Here is an 18098-nt window from a genome sequence, read left to right as displayed (position 1 = left end):
GAGAGTGCTGCTCGAAAATTACCCCAAACGGAGCACTGCCTTCAGAAGGCACTGTACATGAACTGGAAAAGGTGTTGGCACACACCATGTCAATGAGTGAATTGATGGAATGACATTTTTATTGATGCCACGGATATGTACAGCGAGAAAGGCCCAGGTGATGAATCACTCTGCTAATTCAAGGCGCTTGAACTTGTCGTGGTCATAGAAGGATGCCTTGACAATGCGGCCACCAAAGTAACGACCATTGGTGTCAACAACAGCTGGAAAAAAAACCAAGGGACATGAAAAGAACTCTCTGAAACAACATTTTTTTTTTCTAATTTTCAAAACTGCTAATAGTCTAAAATTTTGTCACGAAAACATAATAGTATACAAATGCAATGCATAGGCATAAAGTCATTAGTATTTTTGGAGGGAATACAGCACAATTACAAGGTTAAAGCAGTTGATTCTTTTTCTGAGTCCAGAAAGAGCTCTTGCCACTAGTAGAACATATGGTTGTTTGTGGCTGCCTTTTCAAACTATAGCAACATCTACAATTTCCCAACATTACAATTTGAAAATGCATGGTAAATTTCAGCTGCTATTAAATTTTTGTCTCACTGGATGTCTTGCTACACCACACAAGCAAGTAGCCACAAATTTTGAACTGACTGCACAGCAAACGATCGATTATTTGAATTGAAAGGTGACCAAGAATTTATTTGATTGTGTGACGCTAATTAAATTTATGCACAACCGTTCTGCCCTTCTCTTGGGTCATGATGTAAAGCTAGGTGTACTGCATCGCATTCACTAAACGGGTCTCTTTAAAACACCTGATGTTGGCAGGACCAAGAATGAGTTCGAACTAACAGAGTTCGAAGAGATTCCGCTGAATGTGGAAGCTCGCTGAACTAGTCACCACGGCACCATGAAACTAAGGCCACGCGACACTGACCTGCCATTCTGAATCTACAATGAGTCTACACAGTTTCTTAGAGCCAAGGAGGTTAGCCAACCTTTGATGGCGGATGCCATGCTTTTGAACTCGATAAAGATGCGCACTGCCTCTTCGTCAGCGACGCCTGGAATCTCGTAGATGAGGCAGCGCACCACTTCCCCGTACTTGGAGCACTCTTCTTTTGTCTCTGGCTCAAGGTCGTCATCAACCTCTCCCGGTCCCACCATATTCTGCAGAGAAGAGCACAACCACAACAGCTGGCAGAAGAGACACACAGCAGGTATATAGTACCATGTCACAAGCTACACAGACTGATGACGGCACCCAGGTGTTCAAAAACTTAGAATCACTGGAGTGAAACAGCCATTATGAGCAAGTCAATTTGTTTCTCCCAGCTGTATACACAATTATGACTGACACCAGCAGTCCTGACGTCCAATTTAGGAAGCATGAAGAAAAAAGGCTCACAGTTTCCACAAGGAAAAGTACAAGGAGAAGAGACTGCCGTTACAAGTGGCCTACTGAAGAGAGAGAAAAATGCTTGTCTAGGGATCTAGGCGGCCATAGTTGTTGCGTGAGAAAAATTAATGTGCCGCAAACACCAGTTGTGACACCAGGCGTGAAATACCAATACTTATCTTGTGTACCGTGAGTATAGATTGAATTGAGCCAGGCCAACTATAAAGACACTATAAGATAGTAAAGAGGAATTTTAAATAAAACCGGCAGGAACAGACGGGTAAATGGATGAAAGGCCTAGGGACACTTGTGTCCATGCCTGTTCCTGGTAGTTTATGTACCATATATTGTCGTGTATTACTTGATGGTTTTTTTCCAAAATTTACTATCTGAAACTGGGGTGTCAATCTCTGTGCAGAGCCCATCTATTTGCGGGGCCAGAGTCGCAGGCTAAGATGATCATGCCAGTGCCTGTTCCTGCCGGATGCATGGAGCTCCATGTGTTAATTAAAAAAAAAATTAATTCGTGTTCACATCGCTTCTACTACAAAAATCGCACTGGCAGTCGCTTTCCCTGATGAGCGATGGACAACGCGAAAGCAAATTTCCGGTGAAGTCCAGAATGCATGTAGCGCCAGAATCCGTAACTACAGACCGTTGGCAGTTTGGCTTGCCACTAGTCGGCCGGCCGCAAGCATGGTTACACACTTTTTGCTTTCAGCTCCCCTCAATACCATACCATATCACGTCTGTTCACTGGCAGTGACTTTTTAAAATTTTTTGGGGGTCATCCAGGGTTGCGAGTTGGGAGTCGACTCATGACTTATGTGCGGCAATATATGGCATTCGAACACCATGCACCAGACTTTCACAGGGAAGTCTGCAATCCTTACCCTCAAAAGGACCACTTTGGATGGGTTGCGCATCATGTCAGTGATGGACTCATTTTGCTGCTGCTGCAGACTCGGTGGTGGTGCCATTGGGGGAGGAGGACCCAAAGGAGCCACCAGGGGAGGGGGAGGTTCTGCAGAAGACGGCAAGAGTATCGCCAAATGCATGTAGGGCACGCTCTGTCCATTCAAAACACCATCCCATAAGGTGGTCACTATCCCATGTTACCAGTGTTCACACCTCCCTTCAAGTGTCCATTACCCCACGGTCACCCATTCTGAGCACATGTGGACTTTCACTGCTTCAGAGAATGTTTTTTTCCAGACATAACTGTAGCATAAGAAATGATGTGCACAAGTGAGGACACACAACATAAGGATGAGCTCTGCACTCAACTGTTTAGTGCATGCAAGCAATTTTTTCTCTGCCTTGTGATCAGATGTTTTTGGCCGTGTATGTAATTGTTTCTGTTTTGGTTTTGTGTTTTCTCTGTGCGACAAAGGTTACATCATGCAGGCTGCAAGTGCACAGTGTCCTCCTAGTGCGAGCAATACAGGCTGGTGTCAGCATGAGTTTGTGCAGCTGTCCATACACCACCAGCGTACCTTTGGCGATATCCTTCTCGTGGATGATTTTGCCACCCCGCTTGCTGGTCTTCTCTACCTGCAACGCCTGGCTCATGCCCTGCTCCTGCTTGCCCAGGCCCTGGCCCTGCTTGTAGCCATAGCGGGCCATGATGCGTTGGGCCACCGAGCCAGACCTGCGTTCAAATGCGCAGCAGAATTTCTGACAGAGGTTCGTGAGGGCTGAGATAAGACGCATGATTTTCTGCAAACTCAGTCCAGGGTCACGACATCAAATCCCAGTCACAACGGCTGCATTTCAGTGGAGGTGAAACCCCATCATTCCCACGTGCTGCTGAGGTTAGCTTAAGAACCCCAGCTGGCCAAAATTAATTCAGTGCACTCCACTAGAGCGTCCCTCATAGTCCACGCGCAGCTTTGCAACGTCGAACCTCACATGCAGAACACTATGCGTCTCTATGCTGCATGTCCAATGCAGGCACACAATCTTCACGTTAGCCATCTGATATCGCTCAAGAAAATGAGTAATCGGGGTAACATCACATTTTCTACCATCAGTATCATCGACCAGCTGCAGCTGCACGTGTTTTTAATTAGTGCTCCCGACTAAATGCGCTGTACTCATAGCTAAATGACAAAAGCAGGACCTACATATACAAGGGCAACACTAAAACTTTTCACCACTCTACCATATCTCCATAATGTAACCTTGAAAGCATAACAGGATACTTCAAATAGAAACACGCTGAATATTCCAGGTTACGCTCTGTACAAATTTCAGGGTCAATGCTAAAGAGTCACTTTTGCTGTGAAAGCATGGACACGCTATGCTTCAGTCATGGCAGAAGCGACATCTTAAAACAAGCAGACTCTTCCTGATTCACATCATGTAAGGTCGCAAGTGCTTGTGGCCTATGCTAGGGCCTGGCTCTAGTTTCTTAACATGGCCAGCGCACAGATATGCTCTCACTGCATAACGGCCTCACAAACTGGGATGAAATCTTCGCTGCATTAAACACGAGAAACCGATATCAATTGGTTTAGTGGTTTGGTTTATTGGGGTTTAACGCCCCAAAGCGACTGAGGCTAAGAGAGACGCCGTAGTAAAGGGCTCGGGAAATTTCGACCACCTGGGGCTCTTTAACGTGCATTGACATCGCACAGCACACGGGCCTCTAGAATTTCGCCTTCATCGAAATTCAGCCGCCACAGCCGGAATCGAACCCGCGTCTTTCGGGTCAACAGCCGAGCGCCGTAACCACTGAGCCACTGGGGCGGTTTATTCGCATTCAGGCCTTCAATACTTTTGCAGAAAATTATAAAAAAGTAGTCATCCTAGAAATAATATTTCATAACGAATTCCCAGCTCCGAAATGATAACGGGTCCCACCTCTGCAAACTACGCTTCTCAGGGTGCCAACAGTGCATCTGGTTTTGTACCTCATGATTCTTCTGCAAAACGCCCAAAACACGCAGAAATTATACAGAGCACAGTTACAAGAGGGAGCATTGTTTCAACGCTGGTTCTCTCATGCATTTTAAGACAAAGCCTTTCACAGCCACCTCACGGCAACCAACAGCTTGAAGAGTTTTCCAACACTCACCCAAGGCCAGCTCTGGGACCACCCGGGTCATCTCGGCCCCCTACGTCTTGCACCAGCGAGGGCGGTGGTGCAATGGCTGCTCCCGTTGAGCCTGGAACACCACATAAAGAAGAGCAGCGAGATTCAATCTCGCAAGTCAATCAGCGGTATCGACTAAGCCAAGCAGTCAGTGACTTCATTAAACACTGCCAGAGAAAAGTAATGCATTAAGCTTCATTTTTAAACAAACAATATTGGGGACACAAACGGAAAAAGCTTGCTTTCTTGCTTCAGCATTCAATGGGAGCATTGGCAAAGGTGGAAGGAACCATTACGCACTCAGTGCATTTCCCAGCACAGAGAAACTAACTGCACCATCATGCTTGGGCCGCTCAATAAAATCGCTGCAGCAAGTGCTCTGTCGCATAAAAGATCTATCGCTCTGAAGCCCAAGCTGCCAGTCATTTGGGTGCATATTCACGTTCACGTACTGGTAAATAACACCAAGAGAGCCACTCAGCAAGGCCCCATGCTTTTTTTCTCTTATTGTTTTCAGGTGCTTATTGGCTGTAATCATTTAGTTATCTGCATGACAACACTGCTATTTTTTATTTAGCAAGCCCACCTCTAGGAGGTCGCGGCGGTGAACAGTCTTCTGCTGGCGGGCGCTCCTTGTCACGGTCGCGGTCGCCTTTTTCTCGCCGTTTCCTGGTGGAGGCAACATGCGGATAAATCAAGCACGTAAACTCTTCAGGCACAGAGCAAAACGGACAGACACAAGGCAACACATCTAGACCACAAAGCAGGAACATATGGAAGATGAACCTCTGTGAAGGTGTTGCAAACAACTTGGGCAGCTTGGACCTATGTATTTACATGCAAGCGAAATTTGGTAGCAGTGAGAATGGCAATCTACTCTACACCCTTCTTGCATCCACTGCCACTACCTTCCAATATGACAACTTGTTGCAGTTTGCAGTCAATGCAATGGAGACTTTATACCCATATGCTTGCTGTAACATCATCAGCAGCAGTTTAACAGTGTCCACTGCAGGACAGAAGCCTCTCCAAGTGTGACTGATTAGTGGAAAATAAAACCTGATTCCGATCTCTCCAAATCACCCTGTCCTGTGCCAACTGCGGTCACCTTATCCCCGCAAACTTCCTAATCCTACCTGCCTGCCCGACTTTCTGTCACCTCCTGCTACGCTTATCTTCTCTTAAAATCCAGCCCGTTACCCTTAGCGACCATCAGTTATCTTGCCTTCCCATTACATGCCTTGCCCATGACTATTTCTTCTTCTAGATTTCAAATAGGATGTCATTAACTTGCATTTGTTCCCTGACCCACTCTGCACCCTTTCTGTCTACACCTATCATTTTCCTTTCCATAGTGCGCTGCTCTGTCATCAACTAAATTCCCGGCCTCTTTCAGTATAGCCAGAACCTAAAAATACCTGCATGCTCCATCCCCTAACATCTTGAGTGGAGTGGAAGCTAAAAGTATAAGGCTTCACACTACTGCAAGTCATTGTGAGATGAAGAGCAAGCACTCTAGTCTCTGTTCCATCATTAGTGTTCTCTTTTTCTGTTTAGCACTGCATTACACCATCAGAGGCAACAGCTGCTCATAGCACTTAACATGCCCAACACAGTAGGTATGCACGTGCCTGTCGTCATGCTTTCGGTCCTCCTTTTCTTTTCGCTCCCGGCGTTCTTTGGTCAGTTTCTCGTAGTCGTTGGGCCAGAGGGGGTCGTACTCCAACCGGACGTCCCAATCGCCACCCAGCAGAGAAGCCGTGTTGGGACCTTCCTGCACGCCGCACAGCCACGCAACCAGTGATCAATCAACCGTCAATGGCCACCCATGCCCTGGATATGGAGATCTGATCTGTTCTGAATGCTTAAACCTGTTTCCAGTGTTCAATCACAGATTTATTTGTCTTAATTTAGAAGAAAAAAGGAAACGAGGTATGGTTTGGTTTGGTTTGGTTTATGGGGGTTTAAGGTCCCAAAGCGACTCAGGCTATGAGGGACACCGTAGTGGAGGGCTCTGGAAATTTCGACCACCTGGGGTTCTTTAACGTGCACTGTTACCGCACAGTACACGAGCCTCTAGCATTTTGCCTTCATCGAAATGTGACCGCCGCAGTTGGGATCAAACCCACGTCTTTCGGGTCAGCAGCCAAGCGCCATAACCACTGAGCCGCCACGGCGGCAAAAAACTTCCCACCCCATTTTTGGCAAAAGTAGATAACCTTGATATAATGATAAATGCACTGAGAATGTGGACCAAAGGTGTGCTTTCTATAACAGATAACTTCACAATTAATTTAATCCTTCTAAATAAACAAAAGCAAGCAAAAGCAATTTTGCCATTACATGTTATTGTTAAAATGTGAAAATGCAGATGCCGTCGAAAAACAAAGAAAAACTGTTCTAGTTCTTAAATGGTCCTGTTTGAGTTACCCGCACCATTCAGCATGTGAAAAACTAATTAGCTGAAGGGTTAAGTGTTCTGTAAAAAAGTCTCATGAACATGAAATGCACTGGGACATTGAAAAAAAAAACAGATATACTACCTACCACACACTTGGAGCAGCATATTTGCCAGCACAGCTATCAGCCACTTGCTATTTTTCAAAAGTGTTAGATGCAGTAGCACCCGTAGCAATACATAGCGCTATGAACTTTCAGGTTTCCAATCATGCTGTGCATAAGTCCGAAAACCTTATCACAGCATTAACGTGTACCTGAATGTGATGGCTGGCCAGCAAGAGTATGACATCTATTTACACATGCTGCTATCTTCTCGCTGTTGGCTTCTCTCATATCTTCACTGTTACAGTGTTTGGGCAGTGACATGTTGTGACCATTGAAAAGGTCTGCACTAGATCATGATCAACATCTTGATGTAATAATAGTGCTCAAAAACAGATCGAACAGACAGGAGGCAAGCACATACTGTCTGTCCTGTCTGTTTTTGAGAGCTATTACCATCCCAAAAGTGACCCTGGCATACACGCGTCAACTCTTGGCCTACAAATGCACAGATAAACAACTCTTCTAAACACCTGGGATAGCTGCTGCCTGTCTGACGCAAATATGTCAAGGAGGGCACACAAAGCAAACCACAGATGCTGGCACAGACCCTGGCCTGGGCAAAGATGGCTGGTGGGGGCGGCATCTCATCTGGCTCATCCCTCCTGGACTTCAGGTCCATCACGGGGGCCATGATGGCAGTACCCTTGCGGCCTACATCCCGCTGCACAACACGTTAGAAAGGGCTTTAAAAAGAAAGCAAAAATAAAAGTGTGCTGCACAACACAAGGAATGCGCTTCACAATCTTGGAGAAAATTTTGAGTCAAAAGAGAGGTGATGATACCCTCAAATTATAGTGAATCTACCAGCACAAAAGAAAGGGACGTGAAAGGAGACAAAACAAGCGCTGACTCACAAATGAAGTACACAAATTATCGTGGTTCATCAAATACCGTTATCTTGGGGTTGGGTTTATACAGGTCAAACTGGAAGGTTTATTAATGTACGATTCAGGGTAGGGTTCTAATTTGGTTGTGCATTGTAAGGGATGTGAAGGTTGCTGCTACCTGTTCCTTTAGGCAATACACATTTTGGCAGTTCATTCATTGCAGATTAACCGGGAAATTATTGAGGCTAGACACATCTTAAGACTAGGTGATGAATGTGTGAGTGAGCCTTTCATCACGTTAATATGCAACAAGCTGGGCCTGTCTAGATCAGGGAAGCATTCGGGGCAATCTCAAAAAGGAGCGGAAGGGGGGGGGGGGGGGGGGGGGGGGGGGCAGCATACTCATGTTATGCTGCATGCTTTCTGGTGATTGTACGGTTCATGGTGTTGCTTGGCTTGTCTATATAACCCCTGTTCGTTTCAATAAACTTCAGTAGCGAGTCAGCACTTGTTTTGTCCCCTTTCGCTCTGGTAGATTCACTACGACACCATAACAACTAGACCAAATGTCTATCCTCCTTGAAATCACATGCAGCACGTGTGCACAAAAATGCGGCCTCTGAGAGTCTGCATGCATGGACGAAGTGCCAAAGTAAGGACATACCATGCAGTTTTTCAATGCTAAATTTCTTTCCAGAGTGGCATCATTAAGCACACTGGCTCTCAGCATTCCTTCACTACAAACGCAAGCAAAGCTTCAAAAACAAAGCACTTAATTCTTTGCGCTACTGAATGCACCTAGTAACGTCTATTACACATACAATAATACATGCGTTTACTCAGATTGACAAAGACACCTTTTACAACTATGAACAGTTGGATTTCTATAGTTAAGATGTTGTGAATGCAGAATGAGATTACAAGACATTAGTTTCAAAATATTTTTTATCCTATAACCTCTGCCATGCTGTAAAGTACTTCTGTGCACTGACAAAGCATCTGCCATTACTCTAAGTGAATTTTATGTGCTAAAGCTGTACTCGTGCTATGAGGTATGCCATAGCGGAGGGCTATGAATAATCTCTAATGCTTAATGTTTTTTAACAAGCAAAAAAATGTCTATAAATTGGCACTTTCACGTTTCGCCGGTAAAGAAATGTGGCAACCACAGCCAGAAATCAATCCTGCAACTTCCAGCTCAATAGCAGAGTGCCTTGGTCACTAATATACTGTGGCATGCTGCTGGAGTAATACTAGGTACCACAGTGACATAACAAATGGGAGACCGTACACGAAGGCCACAATGAATGCAAGGAAAGTTACCCTTGGTTGTGTCATGGCAGCCTTCTTGAGCTGCAGCTGTGACTGCAGTAGCTTGATGCCCGAAGACCATCCCGCTGAAGAAAACCGCACAAAGAACACATTAGGAGCATCATCATTCTAAAGGCTATAATTAGCCTAGTAATGCCTAACTTCAGGCCTTTTCAGCTGCTGGCACCTTAAAATATCATTGACATGAATGTTTTGCTTAAACAGTTCATTATATGAATTAGCAGTCCAAAGTACATGATGTAATCGTTTTTAAACATCGTGTTTTTGGTCACTCTTGTAAACATGGTTTCATGTTTTGCGAATACTTGAATTGACTGCCCTCCGATATTGTTGCCATATAGGATAATGCGTGCTTTGAAAACATCTTAGACCTCATGGTAAACAAAGTGTGAGGAAGGGAAAAAAAAAAAGCAACGAAAGCAGGTGCCAGTTACAGGTAGCATGGCTCTACTAATTGACTCAACTTCGCAATAAACTAGTTGACGAACCTGATGATATCCTTAGTTCAGTTTTCACACTTGTTCATTTTCCCACGCAGTTAAGACCTATCACTCAAGTGTTGCGCGGTATCATGTGCTAAACAGTGGCACATAAATTCCCTTTCTCATAAAACACCAATTAAACTGCAACTCGCGTGCACTAAGTTTGATAACGCGACGAAAGTGTATCTTCATCGCTATACGCAAACTTCAATAACTACAGCACTGCGAAAGTTTATTACTGTTTATACGGCGCACACTTCTGCACGTTTGAAAACTAGCAAGCTGCCTTTGCGGTCTCTTGCGCGGCATTCAAGTTTCTGTGGAGTAGACAGCTACTTGTGAGAACGGCCTGGCACAATTCGTGGAGCACCGCACTGCGCACCTGACGGTGCACAGATGGCCTATACACATATACTTTTTTTTTTTCTTTCTCCCACAGAACAGGAAACGCTGCTCACTTAGATCAGGTTTCTGATCCTTGTGGCCCTTGTCCTTCGAGTCCAAGCCGAGTCCGTCGTAGAGAGACATGTTGAGCTAAGTGCTTCAGTGCAAGAGCAAGGTCAGTCGGACTCACGATCCTTGCGTCTCGCTGGTGCGACCACAGATCCGGCACGTTTTCACACCTCCAGAAAAACGGTACGTAAAAAAACCTCCATCACTACGTTGCAGTCAACACGCCGATCACAAGTCACACTAGAACGATTCCGTATCTTCTCACGTAGACGCAATAAACGCCAGCAGAAGTTCGTTCCTAGCTCTTTCCGAGATATGCAGCCACGCGCTAACAACACTTTCCAGTTAGGCAGCAAACTTTACTATTTCCAAAACGCCGGTAACTACTTCAGCACCACGTTAAACTGTTAAAAGTATACAATAATGGCTGCTATTTCGATGGCAGCCGTGACAATATCGTACATTGTTATTTTCACGGTAAAACGTTATGTACGTGAAAATAACAGCCCCGCTAATTGTGCTGGGTGCGTGCGCGCGAGTTTCGTGAGGCCTTCGAACGGAACTGCGCGTAATGTCCCCTTACACATGCCTTACACACCCATGTATCGCAAAAAAAAGTGCCTTTTGTTTGCATTTTATACTTTCGATGGCCCACTTAAATCGCGTTCTCGTTTTATCCTCACCAGCTGTATGATAATTCAGGCAGTCCTGGCAAGTTCTGTTCCGACTGCAAAAGATCCCCACACACGTGTTTTGAGCGCGCCAGTATGCCGGTTCGTAGCGTTTCTTGAGCACATATATGCATAACCGTTAGAGAAAAACCTGTTCATCGATTCCAACTGCGGAAAATGGCGCAAATTTGGCATAACAATTAAATTATCTCACGATGTCACACAGTGCATTGAGAGGAAACCAAAGTATTTTTATCTTGAGATGAACAGCGCTTGCAGACAAATTAAGGACAAGAACAAGGAGGACATAAAACTTATTTTAGGAGTGTGCGAATAGTGCTCGATTCGTTGAACGAATCAATTAGCGCGCGTCCATATTTATCTGAAACGAATCGAACCCGTTCTTTTTTCGAATAACTAGCACAAAGTTTGAATAGGGCACGCCGTAGTTTCTTTCGACAACTGTTGCAAAAACAAGGTCGATTCTAACGCCGTACAGCATACTGCCGCGATCGATGCGTGAGGGAAGGAGTGTTCAGTACCGCTACGCATTCAAGTGGCGATGTTAATAATTCTCATGCCTTCGAGACAGGACGACGCGACAGTGTTCAGCCAGGTTTACCAAACCATGACTCAACCTCTTGTACGCATCCCTCTCATCAAATTATATTTGAGACTAGTTAAATCATTTGCTGTCGAGAAGCAAAAGGCAACCTTCCTATACGTATGACATGGCGATGGCGGTCACAGTGTTACGTTTCACGTTCACGTGGGTTTTTACGTCACTAAGCGACTAAGCGACTCAGGCTGTGAAGGACGCCGTAGTGGAGGTCTTCGGATGATTTCGACCACCTGGGGTTCGTTAACGTGCACTGACATCGCACAGTACACGGGCCTCCAGAATTTCGCCTCCATCGAAATTTGACAGCCGCAACCGCGATAGAACCCGTGTCTTTCGTGTGAGCAACTGAGCACCGTAACCACTGAGCCACCGCGGCGGCCGGTCACAGTGTTAACACACTGAATAATTTTTGAACGTACCTTAACAGCAACAGCTCTAACTCCATGACTTATAGCGCCGCCGCTAGCGTTCGGATGTTACGCATGAATATTCATTATGTACGAATATCGCACAGGAAGCGAACACAGATATTCGATTCGTATTCGATTCGATAACGAAACTATCCCATTTGTATTCGATCAGGTTTCGAAAACGTACTATTCGCACATCTTCATCCTCCATCTCATACGTTCCTTGCACTGCTATAGGAGCTAGAGACCTCAGCCAAGTGCATTAAACTTGTTCCTCTACGTCTCGTCTTCTACATATCAGCTCGTGGCGCATGCAGATATTGCATACAAACGCTGTTTGCGTTCAGAACAATGAAGGAACATTAAGCAGCTTTGGAACTGCTTATGTACACTTACGTACGCTGAACTGAAGCGTTTTGCGAACGTTGCACTGTTTGCCACATATGCAAACAAAGACGCGATGATAACTTCAGCCTAGTGAGGCCATCTGGTTTGTAGAATGGAAACCGTTCTTGTCAACAAAGTGACATTCCTTTTTAGGCTTAGTAGCGGCAGAATCGTCACTAAATAAAAATACAGCAAATTTAATTATCGCTTATGGATCTTGCTGCTAGTGAGATTAGACAGAACAAAACCCAATGCCTCATTTATGACCATTGGCGGTAGTGATAAAAACGGCGGTAGTGTTGCACTGCGGACAGAGTTCGGTGTATTGCTTCGAAGCGCACCGCCATGTTGGAACAACTATTTTAGCGTACGCAAGAGTTGCGCGTGCTTAACTCGAGTAAGTATAGCGTACGTAACGCGCGCGCTCCTTGAGGCTCGATTTGTGACAGAATTTGGCACATGCGCACTTTAAATCATGCTATCCCATGCGCCGATTTAAGGCGTAAGCCTTTCTTGGCCCATGAGTGGCGTGGACGGAAGTTGTGGACGGAAGTCTGTGGACGGAAGTTGTCCGCACGAACTGTCAATCGTAAGGTATATGGTAAATGAAATAAAATGCAAAAGTTGATTAAGCAGCAGTTGATAAGCAACATATATGTAATGAAATTAAAAAACCAAAAACGAAAAAAGCAAACAAAAACAAAATAAACAAAACAAAAACAGAAATAATAAAAATGAAACATTGAGGGAGAAAAAGAGGACAGGGAAAGGCTTTCGGATTTCCGCTCTTAAGCAGACATAAGTGCAATCCTGTGATTTTATACTGGTACTACATACCGTGGCGTCAGAATGTCGCCGCCGCATTCATCTCGGCTTTGGTAGGGCTGCAAGGAACTATTGAGATGGAGTATAGTCTCTCTTTTAAAAAATACCTGTCATGTTTCACGCATTTCTTCAAAGGACCCTAAACATCCAGAGGGCATTTGTGTTTTTCCTTGTAACTTTGCCGCCGCGGTGGCTCAGTGGTTATGGTGCTCGGCTGCTGACCCGAAAGACGCGGGTTCGATCCCGGCCGCGGCGGTTGAATTTCTTTGGAGGAGAAATTCTAGAGGCCCGTGTACTGTGCGATGTCAGTGCACGTTTTCCGGTCGAAATTTCCGGAGCCCTCCACTACGGCGTCTCTCATAGCCTTAGTCGCTTTGGAACGTTAAACCCCATTAACCAACCAACCTTGTAATTTTGCTGAAACTTATATCATCAGCGCAATCGCTTGAAATGAGTACCAGGTATCGCACGTCAGAAAAAAAAAATGCCGCATGTACTGCTGCACTCCGAACGGTGATCACGTTCTTACGCGAAATTTGTTCACTGGAGGTGAGGCAGGTCAATCCAGCCAGATTGTTCTTGGTTTCTTTTGTAGAAACAGCAGGCATCGAGTTTCGTTCGTCCACTTTGGTTGGTCGTCTTCTCCGCTTAACTTAAAAGCTCCGCAGAATAGCTAGCTTTCCGGACGCAGAACTGATCGGTTGACTGTACTCTCGGTGAACTTTCTGTGGCACTGCAGCAGAGGCTTAGCGGGAAAGGGAAGGAGACGGGCCTTTGTTGAGTTTGTTGATGAGTGGGCTACCTGAGCCCTGGCGACCCCACACCGACTCTCTAACTTCCCCCCCTTCACCCAGTAACCCGAGCAACCCGAACAACCCACTCCCCACGGCACCGTTCCTCTCCCCTCCTGACGTCCTCTGCAGCGCCACAGGGTGTTGACAGGAGGGGAGAATTAGTACAGGCAGCTAGACATACAGTGAAGTTCTTCTGTGTTTGGATATGCTGCGTTATCAAAATAAAATAAAAAAGACAGAGAAAAAGCAGTAGTGAGGTTTGGGCTGAACAATATTTTCATTGGGAGACGACCGGCTTTATGGGAACGTATGAGAAGCCTGCGCACCTACCTTTCGCAGCTCGCATCACCAAAGCCGCTGTTTCTTCCAGTTGCTACGTCCGCAATCTTTCTTTTAGATAAAGTTCAATCGGCCGTTTAAACAAGCTTTGGCTTGGTTTTATGGGGATTTAACGTAGCAAAGCGACTCAGGCTATGCGGGACGCCGTAGTGGACAGTTCCGGATAATTTCGACCACCTGGGGTTCTCAAACGTGCACTGACATCGCACAGTACCCGTGCTTCTAGCATTTCGCCTCCAGCGAAATGCGGCCGCCGCGGCCGGGATCGAACCCGCGTTTTTGGGGGACAGCAGCCAAGTACCATAACCCCTAAATCACCGCGGCGGCTGTGTTAACAAGCTTCATCTGTGTGACATTTACTATGCATTTTCTTTCTTCGGCGGCTCGGCGGAAAACCGGGCGTCGGCGTGACTGAAAAACCCCGATTTGTCAAGAGGTCGAGAGGGTAGTGACATTAAAAAGCAGTTTCACGGAGTAGAAAAACGGTGGTCAAGCGGAACTGAACGGCGCTCCTTTTGGTCGGGAGCCGGGTACGCTGCCTGCACACCAGTGAGGAACGTTCGTTCGTTTAGTGGGATAAATGGAGGCCTGTGCGAGTATCTCACACCGCACAGTAGGCTAATTGCATTACCGGAAAACATAGTCAACTGGGGTCACTAATTAGCGTCGTCAACTAACATTAACGATGATGTGTAATAATGCAGTATGTGACTGCAACAAGTGCGTCGGTGTCTGCTAAGCGTGCACCGGGAGAGCCCCAAAGCGACCATAAAGACCATTCAACGCTATCGCGTCATACTCTTAAAGGGACTATGAAACAAATTAATTGAGATTATGTAAAGATAGGCAATCTATCACTCGTCACTCCAGCGCAAGTATTTTTGAGCTAGCATCAATAACAACGAAGTTATAGGCGATTAAAAATCACCCTCCTCCTCTCCCCCCTCAACTCGTACGCGCGGGGCACCTTAAAAAAATAAAGAAAACAGCTCCGGGACTGGGCTCCGCCCATGAAAACGTCATTCGCTGACGTTCGGTTTACAACTTCCGGTTGTCGCACTCCCGAGGAGCAGCGCGCGTCGGCAGCGTCTCTCCGGTCTCGGCCACGGTGTAAGAATAATTTAGGTGATGACACTGCGGCCGGCGCACCGTCCTGGTTGTGTTCGCCGCCGGCGCTGTTTCCGTTTCCCGGCGACAGGTGGCGCTAGTAGGTGGAGGCTCTCAGATTCGCGCTGCGTAGGTTGTCGATGCTAAGCGTGGCTCGTTTGTCGCGCTCGATATCGGGGTATATATAAAAGTATGCACAGGCATTAATACACCGGGATTCTGCAGTAACCAGACTGATTATCTAAATGAATGCGCAACTGATTTCTCGACGGCGTTTTTGTAATAGCTCTGATAGCTACCATACGTTGAAGCCAGTATATCAATCGTATTTTCTAGTTGCGCCCGCCAATGTTGGCTAATTAAAGCAAAAATAAATAAATTGTAGCAGGATTTCCAGGGAAATAGCCTAAGGACAGCTAGCCAAAATGCCGTTCCGAGCTTCGGTCGTCAACCCAGCGATCTCGCGCTGTGCGCTCGCGGTGCGGCTGCCGCCGCTGCTCATCTTCCTCTTTACAAAATAAACGTCCTCAAAGCACCTTGAACCATTGCACCTCTAGCTTACACATGTACTTGGTTACAAACTTCGCTCGACACGCGACCCCTACGCAGACTTCTGCTCAGTGCTAAGGCGATGGCGGTTATACTTTGCGCCATTACAGCAAGCCGTGTGCAGTATAGCTTGATGAAGGGCATGTCACACGGTTAAATGCATAGCAACTCTCAAAGCAGTATATCTTGTGCTAGTTGCCCATGAATGGGCATAGTTTTTCTATCCTACTCTGTCATTTCAAGAGAACAATAGTAGGTCTGGTGGTGTGTACAGGCTCTTACATTTGTGTAGAATATTAGGAATGGAATGCGGAAAGGGGGGCTGAACATATACTTTATTCTGTTACAAAACTATACAATACATGGCACAAACTGTTTAAAACATACATTCACAAAAAATCTACCAAAAATTAGCACATTCTGTAAACTTGGCAAGAAGATTCAGGCTGAACAAAGTTTTGCAAGCTTTTTTTCTCTTGAGCTTGTTTTTTCAAGTTCGTGGTTACAGCCTTGCAGTGCTGCCTCATTCTCATTGTTAAGAAATAGTGCAGAATTTGTGCAATGACCTCTTCTTTTTGCTGAGCACATGGAAAAGTCAAGGTCTTTGTGTCAAGCACATGCTCCACCGTTTCCCAGTATACAGACTGACTGTCTGCATTTTTTGCAAAGTGCTCCTCAGCTGCTCTCAACAGCTCAAAGAGATTCACGTTGGGGTGCAACAGTCCACCCCTGCTCTTTGTGTTGGTCAGGGATGCTTCAGCAGAGCTGTTTTCTGGAATGGTAAAATTCATGGGCAAACCAGAACTTATGGTCTGTATACGTTAAGAATACGGCCATAAACAAAACATTTCACTGACAAGGAGTAATTATGTGATATGGTTACTTCTAGTACTTTTCTATGAAAAGGCGCTTGGTTACTATCTTTCGGCAATTTTAGCTCACTAAAAACAACAGATTTAACCCCAAATCTGTCAGAAACTTGGTCTGCCCAGGCTTCACTTGGGAGTTTAAGGCTGGAAGCACAGCATGACAGAGCGGAAATTGTCATTTGCTGTACTCCGTCTTGGAGGAACAGGGACTGGGTGGGTCGCTGCTCTTGCATTGGTCCATGACTTCTCTCTTGCTTCGTAGTTTTTTCAGATGAGGAACAAACTTATTGCTGAATGAAAAGACATGATAGAATCAGGAATGTTTCTGCCGTCCCAACTAAGCCAATGTTTCGTTTACGTCATCTATATTATGTCATTACTTCCCTTAAACAAGTTGGTATTATACGTTTCTTGCTATTTTATTATTTCTTATCAATCTAAAATTTTCCTGTTACCAACCTCTTCTTTAACGCCTGAACGCCGGTGATGAAATTAAATAAATGAATGTTCACTTTCCTGATGCCACCTAATAGTGAGCAAAGCTTATGCGATTACTAGCACACTGTGCTATTAGATGTCCAGTGAGATCCTGGCTAATTAATTATAATAAAATAAATATACTGAAGGGAAGAAAACACGGCTGCGGCAACCAAATCGTATTTACGATAATTTCCGCTCAGTAGTTATTGTAGAACAATATCATGATTTGTTGCGCCTAGTTTGCTTAGATGAGGCGGCTGGAGGAATGCCACCTGAATTTAAAACAGGAAATTACCTTTTCAGCTGTATGACTAGGTGCGTCGGCAGTGCATGTGTCACTCAAAGTGTCAGTATCGTGTTGAAAAAGTATCGTGTTGACGCTGCATCTTCAGGCTGTGCCTTTTTCACAAATTCTACCATACGTCACTCAATGTTTCAGCAATCTTACCACTTCATCGACAGTCAAGCCGCACCAGCCATCCTAAAGCCGTCTATCCGCCCCCAGCACAGACCACAGCACATCTTCGTTCGTTTTTTGTTCAGACCGCTCGGGACTGGAACAAACTGCCTGTCGACGCTGTGCGCCACTCCGACCCACATTCCTTCAAGACTGCCATCGAACCACTCTTCACTTGAACATTATGCCCATCCCTCATGTAATACCCCACACCAAGGGGCATTTGAGGTACTAATAATAAATAAATAAATAAATGAAAAGTATCCTCTTCTTCACGTGGAGGGGGCGCGACGCTGCTGAAATCCAAGCGTGGCCTCTTACAAGGCGCGTCTGTTGATTCGGCATCAGAATGTCCTGAACTCGTTGTGTCAACCAGCAATAAACTTGGTGTATTTTCAACGACCAGGTGAAGCTCTTCAGAAGCTCC

General features: G+C 45.6%; 1 protein-coding gene across 1 annotated transcript; it reads right to left on the bottom strand.

Moving 5' to 3' along the window:
- Positions 1–97: 97 nt before the first annotated feature.
- Positions 98–10596, bottom strand: Spf45 (splicing factor 45). The gene is made up of 10 exons (XM_089551523.1): positions 10167–10596; positions 9218–9291; positions 7615–7728; positions 6134–6276; positions 5089–5171; positions 4485–4575; positions 2902–3056; positions 2299–2429; positions 1005–1176; positions 98–263 (listed from the first exon to the last, which is right to left on the bottom strand). The coding sequence occupies exons 1-10, from the start codon at positions 10234–10236 to the stop codon at positions 166–168; spliced, it is 1131 nt and encodes a 376-aa protein (XP_089407649.1). The 5' UTR covers positions 10237–10596; the 3' UTR covers positions 98–165.
- Between the last annotated feature and the right edge of the window lie 7502 nt (positions 10597–18098).

Source organism: Amblyomma mixtum, chromosome 7 (genome assembly GCF_055824585.1).
Source record: "Amblyomma mixtum isolate Tamu chromosome 7, ASM5582458v1, whole genome shotgun sequence".
Taxonomy (NCBI): Eukaryota; Metazoa; Arthropoda; class Arachnida; order Ixodida; family Ixodidae; genus Amblyomma; species Amblyomma mixtum.
Note: the sequence above shows the minus strand (reverse complement) of the source record. Positions and strands in the feature narration are given on the sequence as shown.